The sequence below is a fragment of the Cucumis melo genome, chromosome 1 (genome assembly GCF_025177605.1).
Source record: "Cucumis melo cultivar AY chromosome 1, USDA_Cmelo_AY_1.0, whole genome shotgun sequence".
Lineage (NCBI taxonomy): Eukaryota > Viridiplantae > Streptophyta > Magnoliopsida > Cucurbitales > Cucurbitaceae > Cucumis > Cucumis melo.
In genome coordinates, this window is record NC_066857.1 from 7613573 (window position 1) to 7624944 (window position 11372).

The 11372-nt window shown below is 34.9% G+C and overlaps 1 protein-coding gene across 2 annotated transcripts; it reads left to right on the forward strand.

Annotated features, from left to right (window-relative positions):
* The first annotated feature begins 413 nt into the window (after positions 1 to 413).
* On the forward strand, positions 414 to 5895 carry LOC103500057 (tetratricopeptide repeat domain-containing protein PYG7, chloroplastic). 2 transcript variants are annotated; one of them, XM_008463247.3, is made up of 6 exons: positions 414 to 666; positions 1619 to 1705; positions 3825 to 3876; positions 4568 to 4830; positions 4987 to 5133; positions 5437 to 5895. In XM_008463247.3, the coding sequence occupies exons 1-6, from the start codon at positions 556 to 558 to the stop codon at positions 5716 to 5718; spliced, it is 942 nt and encodes a 313-aa protein (XP_008461469.1). In that variant the 5' UTR covers positions 414 to 555; the 3' UTR covers positions 5719 to 5895. The 2 variants fall into 2 exon arrangements, with proteins under 2 accessions (XP_008461469.1, XP_008461470.1); XM_008463248.3 differs by having other exon boundaries at positions 498 to 666; positions 3821 to 3876.
* The last annotated feature ends 5477 nt before the right edge of the window (positions 5896 to 11372 follow it).

Consider the following 11372-nt stretch of genomic DNA (forward strand, 5'->3'; position numbering starts at 1 on the left):
CACTACTGTTGATGTCAAATATTTACCAAGCCAAACGTTCTTGATCTTCCCAAGACAGCAACAATAAATTTGTACTTTAGGAAAAAAGAGCTCGCCTACAAGCAAAGAAAAACCTGAACACCTGTGTGGTGTATGCCACAACCACTCTTTTTGAAAATTTAAGAAAAAGTTGAAACTTTTGAAACTTTGAGAGCATTTTCGATCGAGTGTAAAGTTGAGGCCATCATTCTTTTTAAGAAAAGAAAATGATAATTTATTGTTTTTTCATTCAAAATGTGATATTTATTTTTCATTGTCTTTTTCCTATGCGGATGATAAATGAACGGCCCAGATTTTATCAGATAAAATAAACGGCTAAAAAGCGGGAAAATCAGCTTTTCCTATTTCCTTCTATGTATTTGATCTTTACCATTATCTTCTGGTCAGTGTAGTATCTGCTCCCTCTTCCAAAACCACACCCAACAAAATTGGAGTCTGGAGGAGCGCATCCTGTCTTCAATTTTGAGAACCACCCAGATTAACAAACTTCAAATTGAGTCCCTAAAATCCCTCAAAATGGCTTTACAGACGAGTTTGTCACTTCATCGTTCACCATCTTTTGCTCCTTCTCATTCCTTCCTTCCATTTGGGTCTCTCCAGCTCAAGCCTCACAATCTCCTTCTTCAGGTGAGATTTCATGTTTTCTTATTATGCGTGACTATATTTTTCTCATGGATGGTTCTGTTTTCTTTAGAACTCAAAATATGTGGTTGTGAGCTTCAGTTAATTGAATTCTGGTTGAAATTTGAGGAATTGGGGAAGGTGATGGCTTGAAGTTCGGATTCTCTTGTCGAATTCTCGTATTTTGGATAGTATATCAGCTGGGGAATTACGTTTATTCTTGTATTTTAATCATAAGTTGTTCTTGAGAGTTGAGACCATCCCTTTGTAGATTTCTACCCTGGACGCCCAATTTATTGAAGTATGAAATGAAATCTGCTGGTTCTCTATAAGTTCGTAAAGATAATCAATCATTGAGGTGGTTTGAAATGACTGTTTCAGAGTTTTGATTTTGTGAAAAGCACTTTGTATGGAAGCATTTTCTTTAAACTATTTCCGCTGAAGGTGCTTGTTTTTAGGATTTTAAAAGTTGCTTCTGATTGTATAAAATTATAAATCTGGAGAAGTGTTTTTAATTGGTCAAAAATTAAATTCACGGTTCCAGAAATCTTACCACTCACGGTTGGAACTTTTAAGAATTTGTTGGGTCTTGGACATGACTGTGTCTGTTTGTGTTCATTTAAGTATAAAACTTCTCTTTTGGTCTTGACATGTTTCATATTTTTAGTGAACATTGTTCCGATGCTACGCAAGCCGTCAAGTTAGGTGTGCATTTTGTAACGTCCAATTTCTGAAATCATTTGTCCGGACAAGTTTGGTATTTTAATTTTTTGTTCAACACTTCATCTGTTTCGTTTCAGTAAGAGGCTGAAAGTTATTTCATTTTTTGTTCCTTTGTTGAACTTGTTTTTATCATAGTATCAGATTCCAAGTAATATCCTTTCTGTTTCTCCAAGACTGTTCTCTAATGGACACTTTCACCATTTCAATGGCATTGAATGATGTTGTTTCTACGTAGGAAATTGTGCATCATTTTGACGTACCAATTTTGCGGACTGTTAGAAAGGGATGTAGACTTAATGTTAGGAGGTTTTCTAAACTTCAGGTATGCATTTTGTTCAAAAAGCATCGACTTATTAAGTTCATATTTCTTTAACTTATGAAACTATGTTCGTTAAGATATTTCTTATCACTAGAATGTTTTATTATTATAGAACAGCCAACCGGCTATCACATTTGAATAACTGCTTTCTTTAAGGGTTCTGTAGTTCTTAAGGAGGAAAATTTCTGACTTTTTGACTCTTGACTATAGACTCCTGGGGCATTGGGTTTTCATGATTTTGTAGATGATGGTTGGGTTATTAAAAAACAATTTAAACTACTAACTTTGTGTCTACTAGGTCTTTAAAATTTTAATTTTGTGTCTAATAGATCTCTAAATTTGAAAATTATCTAGTAGATCCCTAAATTTTCAATTTTATATCTACTATATTTGAAACCAATTTAACATTTTTGAAAATTTAGACTTACTAGGCACAAAATTGAATTTTGTGCTCAATAAAGACCCTTACCTTTCAATCTTATGTTAAGTCGTTGAATTTTAAACAATGTATAACAGGTCAGGCTATGTATCTATTAGATACTTTTAAAGGTTAAACATATTAAGTACAAAACTAAAAGCTTAAGGATCTACCAGACATTTTTTAAAATACAACGATCTATTCGACACAACTAAAATTTAGAGACTAAACTGGTAATTAAACCTTAAAAGCATCATTTACTTATTGTTACTTTCACCTCTCACAGTCAATAGCCAATTTTTTTTTTTAAAATTCCTGTATTTTTATCCCTTCGTTAATCTAGGATAAGTTGCCCTCTAGCAAACATTTTTCCTTCTCCTCTTGCATCGCAGCTCTAGAAATTTTTTCTCATTCAAAACTTTCTGCTCCTCTCCCCAGCAGATAAGATCTCCTCTTTTATTCTTTCAGTGCTATTAATGTTTCACTCAAATCTCAGCATATGGACAAACTTCACCTCACTTTTCATCATAACCTAACGTCTCTTTCTTTCTTTCTTTCAAGATGGTTTTGAAAACATTCCACGCCCCCTTCACTAAGCCCTTCTTCAAAACCTGCCTTCTTCTCCGTTAAAGCCAACTTGGGTCATCAAATAGTTTTCTCAAGACTACTTATACTTACCTCCATATCATGTGCCTTCATTATTTGAAAAAACATACCCCTTAATTAGACAATGGACCCCCTTCCTATTCCAACACAAAACATGGTCCAACGCTTTATTTCTTACTAGTTACTCCTTTTTTCTTTCATTGAAGTCCTCTAGGCTCTTCAGGCCTACTTTCTACATTAACGACTTTTCTACTGGGGTCTCTCCTCCAAATAGCCATTCACTCTCTAGAAATTTGGCAATTTTTTCTTCCTCGACCCTGCATAATGCACCTTTATTAGATACCTCTTGGGCAAGAAAGAAAAAAATAAAATAAAATAAAATAAAATAAAAGAGATACATCTTTGCATTTCCTCTACCATATCAGTATTCTTAATACTTTTATTATCATTATCCGAATTATTCGTAGCCTCCATCCTACTGAATACTTTGAAACCCACCCCATTCTCTTGGTGTCCAATGGTTGGGGTCCTTTGATTTTATCATATAATATTGAAGTTTTCTTCTTTTACATGCCATGAACCTTCCATCCTTTTCTAGACGGTAAATTTATGTTCTTGAACACGTGCTGCCACCTTGCATTGCGTCATTTCCTTTTGCTGCTATAATCACAATTTCACAAGGAATGAATTTACAGAAATCCTTTTCTACTTGAATACAAGCTTCCAAACAATCTTCTTGATCTTATGTCTTCTATGCCTACTGTAAGAGTCTCCCAAATTCATCTTCATTGAATCCTAGAACTTCCTTCTTCCCAAGCTTTTTGATGAAACTCTCACTTTTATCCACCCTTCAGAACTTGGTAACATCCTGTCATATTCCTCACTTTTGAAATCGTTAATAAATATTGGAATCCTAACTGTAATTTGCTAACTTTGTTAATACGAAATGGGCTATGTTTAAGGATTTGTGTATAAAATTTTTTATATCTACTTAAATTTATTTGTTCCATAAGGTGACATATTTTCCTCCGTTGAATTGAAAATTTTTCAAATTGTCTCGTTATTAACTTATTTTTTTCCTACACTGGATGAAGGCAGATGTTTCAAAGGGAATTGGCAATGGAATCTCAATCATCGACAATGTTTGAGAGTAATTTGTTCTCTGATTCAACATTCTTTACAAGCAAATCATTTCCATTAATTTTGTGGCTCATATTTTTCAAGTGATCTGTAGGTTATGACTGAAGTTCAAAATAGACATGTTGATTCACAATTTAATCAATACGTCTTTAAATTAGATTTGATTCATAGATCATTTAAACTATATTCATAGATATAGTGCAAGATATGTCAAACTAGATCCAACACATACCTCATTTAATTAGGTAACTTAGTTAGAACAAAGGGCTGAAATTTAAGTGAAAGATAAAAGGTAAAGTAAAATCGCAACTCTCAAAGTTTTTTGGAAACCAAACCAACTAAGCCAATGTCTCTTCTTCCCCTACTTGGAATAATGACTAATATAATTTTAACACTTTGATATTATTTCTTACCTCTATTATCATGGCACTCCTAAATGTTGACCTCAAGCTGTAATCAACAAAAACAACTCAATTTGAGTTGTCACATCCACAGTTTTTAACCTTCCGCTTGCATATTCACCTTGCACTTTGTTTTCCCCGAAACTATCCAGAATTTATGAATTTGAGTTTCCTTCCGCTTGTGAACATCTGTTGTAATTCAATTGAAAGAATTATAAATAAATATATAAAATAATTAGCTCTTAAGTTATTAGTATAATATCTTTTGTGGTAAATGAAGGAAAATTTTCATTTTTGCAGATTGTGAACCACAAAAAGGCCTAGCATTATTTGTATCTGCTTTCTCATCAGGGCAATCTTTATGGCTAGTTTCTGCTGAAGCAGCATTCGCTGGGGAAGACATGAAAACAAATACAGTTTACGAGATTGGGGAGTTATTTGAACTAGGAATACAACTATCTTATCTATTATTACTATTAGGTCTTCTTGGGGTTGGTACCTTCTTCGTCATACGTCAAGTTCTTGTTCGTAGAGAACTCGATCTTTCTGCTAAAGAACTGCAAGTAAGAGTCCACATTTACAGATAATGTAATTTGATGGGTAAACTGTTAGTTCAAATTTGGATATACTAAGTCCCTGAAAGCCCCAGAAGCAGGTGATTGGAGGACATCGATTGTCTAGCTTTGCTAATGCAATTTCCCTCCGTATAATTTGGACAGGAACAAGTGAGAAGTGGTGATGCCAGTGCTATGGAATATTTTGAACTTGGTGCAGTTATGCTGAGGAGGAAGTTTTATCCTGCTGCCACTAAGTATTTGCTTCAGGCAATTGATAAGTGGGACGGGGATGATCAAGATCTTGCGCAGGTTCGAAACTGTCTAGCTCACTGACTTCTGAATCTTATAGTATGAATATCTCTAGCTCACTGATTTCTGAATCTTATAATATGAATATCAAGAGCTTCCTATCATATAGTATAAAATTTGATTCTCATCTTTGATTTTAATCGAAACTAGTTATCTTTTCCACTAACGAACTGAATCCTGTGTTTTCCATCGCAATTTATTGAGCAAAATTCCATGAAAAGAAATGGGAGCCAAGCATTAGTTGACATGTTGAGAGATCGAGGGTTGATATTTAATGATCTTGTCTTTATTTGATGTTTGCAGGTGTACAACGCGCTCGGGGTTAGTTATGTGCGAGATGATAAGCTTGACAAGGGAATTGCCCAGTTCGAAACTGCTGTGAAGCTTCAACCTGGATATGTTACTGCTTGGAACAATCTTGGAGATGCATATGAGAAAAAGAAAGAATACAAGTCAGCTTTGAAAGCTTTTGAAGAAGTTCTTCTTTTCGATCCGAACAACAAGCTTGCTCGGCCAAGACGAGATGCATTAAAGGAGCGTGTGGATATGTACAAAGGCGTTCCAGTGAAATCTAAAAACAGATGATGATCATGGCCCCGGTAGCTTTTCTACTGATTTTGTTGAAAATGAGGATTTCCATTTATTAATGTATTAGATGAGTATCTTAGAGCTATGGATAAACGGTGTCATGATGTTGTGTATGGTAACTACAAAAAAGGAAAAAAAAAAAAAAAAGCGAATGAGTAGGCTTCTTTTCTAAAATATTTGTAGATATATGTATTTGAAAAAGGTTCATAACCATAATTTCACTGTGGTAGAACTAAAAAAAAGTAGTAATAAATAAAAATGATCAAAGTACTGATCAAAATCATAATTTATTAGTAACAAATCGTGAGTTTTAGCATATGAAATCAATTAAAGATCAAATTTCATCAGGATAAAGTATACACATGACTTTGAAAAGAGGTTATTCATACAAAAATCATACTTTAAAGTTTCTCTGAAAAAATCATACTTTAAAGTTTCTTTGAAAAAGTCATACTTTAAAAAGTTTCTTTGAGATCGAGGAATTTCAACAATTTGAGTTCTTATCAACACTATTTTCAATTTTTAAAGTTCCTTTGAGCATTGTCTTTGATGGTTTTGAGTTCCTTTAAATATCTATATTTCATTGGAAGATGGAAAGGTAGGTCTTTGACCTTTCATATTTTGTCAAAGTTACTATTGGTTTGAGGAAAAATCATGGTCTCACTGATATTTGTATTTGCTAATAACATAAATTGCATTGCTTACGATATGAAATAAACCATCTTATTCATGCGTCGAAGATTACAACAAAAAGAATTGATTATTGTATTAGATGAAGTAAAGTGAAGACGAACACTTCAAACTACTTCAAATGAGGTTTCATTTACTCTTAGATGGTTTAGGGTTTAGAGGTTAGATTTATTGGTGTTCTTATGTTATATTTTGATTATGGTTGATAATGGTCACAAATCGTAAGAGTCACCACTCGAAATATCTCATAAGATATCTAGGTTTTTATTTTGAGAAGACATCTAGGTTTTTATTTTGAGAGATATATAATGTCATGTATCTTGTATGGAAAACGAAAAAAAGAACTTGAAAAATGGTAGTTAAAAGAGCATTTGAGCTTTCTTTTAATTTGCCTAAAGCTGTCTTCTATGCAATCATGTTGCATGTAAAAAATCATTCAAGCTTACTTGATCAATCTTACTTATAGAGTGATTCGAAGATCAACTATTGATGAAAGCTATAAGCTTTGTTCAATCCCTAATTTTGGTAGATAATTTGTCATCTAGTCATTCTTAAGATTTGAGATCATCTTGATTAAGGATTTTTAGTGTTAAATCTAAATGTCTTATTTATCAACAATGCTGTTAGATCCAATTTTCTGAAAAGTTACTTCTTACTTTTGGTTTTAAATGAATGAAATTGAGCAAATGATATGACATTGACATATTAGATCCAATTTTCTGAAATATTACTTCTTACTTTTGGTTTAAAATGAATGAAATTGAGCAAATGATGTGACATTGACATGAATATCTGTTTGTAGGATCAGTAAATGCTTTTTGTTATTATTTGAATAAGCACATGGAAAGAAGTTGTGAAATATTTATTTTGTGTGGATTGTTATTCATAGATCTAGATGAAAGATTTTGAATGTATTTTGTATTGCCTTGCGTTTAATTGATGATATAGGTATCTATTTATACAAATTACAAATGAGTGAATATGGTAAAACTACAATAGGATCAATTTACAATAAATGCCTAAATAATGGGAGAGGATTGCGGATCTTGAAATATCAAATCAATTTACAATAAATACCTAAATAATGGGAGATGATTGTGTTTGAAATATCTCATAATATCCTCCCTCAAATGGATGACTCAGGTTGAGTCAGTATTTTGTCTCGAAGGTGAAGGAATGTAGGAGATAGGAGTGGCTTTGTGAGAATATCAGCAAGTTGGTTGTTGGAAGAGATGTGACGGATGAAGATGTCTTTGCGAAGAACTTTTTCCCGAACAAAGTGATAATCGATTTCAATGTGTTTGGTGCGAGCATGAAAAAATGGATTATCAGCCAGAGATATAGCGGAAATATTGTCACACTATAATATTGGTGATGTCTTAAGGGGAACATGGAGATCATATAGAAGCTGTCGGATCCAGTAAAGATCAGCAGTAGTAGTGGCAAGGGAACGATATTCTGCTTCTGTGGAGGAACGAGAGATGGTAGATTGCTTTTTAGAAGACCAAGATATTGGATTAGAATCGAGAAAGGCGATGAAGCCGGAGGTGGAATGTCGATCAGATGTATCACCTGCCCAATCATAATCACAAAAGGTTTGTAGAGAAAATGAACCTTTTCGAAATTTTATTCAAAGGTTGGAGTACCACAGAGATATCTGAGGATGCGTTTGACGGCTGAAAAGTGAATGACAGTTGGTTTATGCATGAACTGACTAACACGATTTACAGAGAATGCAATATCAGGACGAGTGAAGGTAAGTTATTGCAAGGAACCAACTAGTCTGCGATAAAGTGATGGATCATTAAATGGTGGTGCAATTGTATAAAGATCAAGAGAAGTAGATATTGGTGTGATACAAGATTTGGCAGAGGTCATTCCCGATGTGTGGAGGAGATCATTGAGATATTTAGCTTGGTTAACAACTATGCCATCAATGGAGGATTGGATTTCGAGACCAAGAAAGTACTTTAAAGGACCAAGGTCGGATATTTTGAATTCCAGGGCCAATTGGTTTTTAAGAGCAGAAATGTATAAATAGTCAGGTCCAGTGACAATGATGTCATCTACATACAAAAGTAAGTAAGTGAGAGAGGATCCCACTGATCGAATGAATAATGAGGGATCAGCTGTAGACGCAACAAAACCCAAAGTGAATAAATAAGATGTAAAGCGTTCAAACCAAGCGCGAGGAGCCTGTTTGAGACCATAAAGACTCTTGTGGAGGAGACACACATGATTGGGACATGTTTTGTTTTGGAAGCCAGTAGGTTGAGTCATGTACACTGTTTCCTGAAGAATACCATGAAGAAAGGCATTTTTGACATCTAACTGGGTTAAGGACCAATTGTATTGAGCAGCAAGAGCAAGAATGATACGTATAGTAGGTTTCTTAACAACAGGACTAAATGTTTCATCAAATCAAAACCTTGTACCTGATGATAACCTTTAGCAACCAGTCGCGCCTTGTGACGAGCAATAGTGCCATCGGGATATATTTTATTCAAAAAACCCATTTACAACCAACAACATTCATAGATGGAAGTCGAGGTACTAGGGACCAGGTACCTTGTGCTTGAAGAGCATTGAATTCCTCATGCATCACAGTTCGCCATTCTGGATATTTGGAGGCTTCTGTATATGATGTGGGAGTTGGGAGAGCAGTTGTAATGTGAAAGGCCTTTGGCTTAAAAATACCTGATTTTGCTCGAGTTTGCATAGCATGAGTATTCCAAGGAGAAGGTGGATCATGTAAGTTAATTGTGGTAGCATTTATCTCATTTCCTGTATCGACTGTAGATGAAACATTCAAAGACTAACAAGTGGCATTAGTATCCATAAAAGATGAGCAAGTAATGTCAACAGTGGGAGGGCGAATAGGTGCGGATTGGATATTGGGAATGAGAACAGAATTTAAGGGTGTATGTTGTGGAATGTTTAGTAAGGTGAGTAGTATACTTGAATCAGAGATGGATAGGGATTGAGATGGAGAAGAGTTGGTGGAATTTGCATAGGGAAAGATTGTTTCATAAAAGATAACATGTCGTGAAACTATGGTTTGTTTGGTTAATGGATTGTAACAAATATAGCCTTTGAAGTTATGAGGATAGCCTAAAAATACATGTTGGGTGGTTTTTGGTTCAAGTTTGTGTTTGGTGTAAGGCTTGAGAAGGGGGTAACATGCACATCCAAAAACTTTTAAATGATGCAAATCAGGAGTATAACCAAAAAGCATTTCAAATGGTGATAACATTTTAAGTGAGGAAGAGGGCATTCGATTAATAAGAAAGACTGCAGTGGAGAAGGCGTAAGGCCAAAATTCAAGAGGAACAGAGGAATGGAAAATTAAAGACATTGCAGTTTCAACTATGTGACGATGTTTACGTTCGGCTATACCGTTTTGTTCAGGAGTGTAAGGACATGATTTTTGGTGAAAAATACCTTTGGAATCAAAAAAGGATTGTAAAGTGGTGTTGCAAAATTCACCACCACCATCTGATCGAAATCTTTTAAATTTTTTAGATATTTGATTTTCAATGAGAGGAACAAATTTTTGAACAATAGATGGAACATCAGATTTGTAAGCAATAGGAAAAAGCCAAGTAAATTTGCTAAAGTTGTCAACAAAGCTAACATAATATCGATTTCCATTAGAAGATATTATTGGAGAGGGTCCCCATACATCGTTGTGAACAAGTTCAAGTGGTGTAAGAGAAGTTGATAAAGACATAGGAAAAGGTAATTTTGTCATTTTTGCTTTTAAACAACTTATGCAATTGCAAGTAGAAATAGAAGAAGATATAGACAGACCAATGCGAGATAAAATAGAACTAAGAATTTTGGGAGCAGGATGACCAAAACAAAAATGCCATAATGATAAATCTTCCTGTTTTGCATGAAAATTAAAAGATTTGGAATGCATGGTGGATGTGGATAGAGTAGAAGTATTGGGAATAGGATAGAGACCATTGATGCTTTCACCGGTATAGAGAGTTCGGCCAGTGACTTTATCCTAAATGAGGAACCAGTCAGTATCAAAAATAAAGACGCAATTATTATCAAGACAAAATTTGTGAACAGATAATAGATTTGTAGCAAGTTGAGGAGCATGGAGTATTTTGGAAAGATTAAAGGTATGAGAGGGAGTTAAGAGTTTACCACTGCCGGTATTTTCAATATTTATAGGTTGACCATTTCCCACTGTGACAGTTTCCTCACCATTATAATTATTGGATAGATTGAGATTTGCTAACTCATTTGTCATGTGAACGTTGCATCCACTGTCAGATAACAAAAAATTGTTAGTATTTTCACCAAAGATTTGAGAATTCATAGAGTTTATCGCCATTGCCGCTAATTGGGAGGGTGGATGTTGGCCTTGATATGAGAAATTCATGCGATTATAGCAATCGAGAGCCACATGTCCTTGTTTGTGACATATTTGACAAAAGATGCGGCCATTATATCCAGAATTTGTTTCAGGCCTAAAGCTGGGCCCATGTGAAAGAGAAGACCCAATTATACCACGCTGATTGAGATGAACTGAGGTGAAGTTGGATGGTGAGAGAAATGGGCCATGATTATTGTAATTGGGCCGAAAGTGATTGGGCTGTGTACCGAAATTATTATTGCTTCCTAAGCCACGTGATCCTGAAGCAAAATTTGTCCCACGATTAGAAGAATTTGAGGAAGAATTAAAATTAGGGTTACCAGTGGAGTGGAAACGGCGTCCTCGTCCGCGGCTACCATGATGCTGAGGTGGGTGAAACGCCGCCATGGCTGTTGGAATGGCTTCAATGGCTGAAGTTTTGGCCATGATTGTTTCTTCCGAAATGAGAAGGGTGTGAAGTTCTTCAAGGGAGATGTTGCCGTTGCGAGTTCGAATAGAGGTACGAAATGCGTTGAAGGCAGCGGGAAGGCCATTGAGAGTGTGAACAAGGATTTCTTCATCTTCAAGAGAG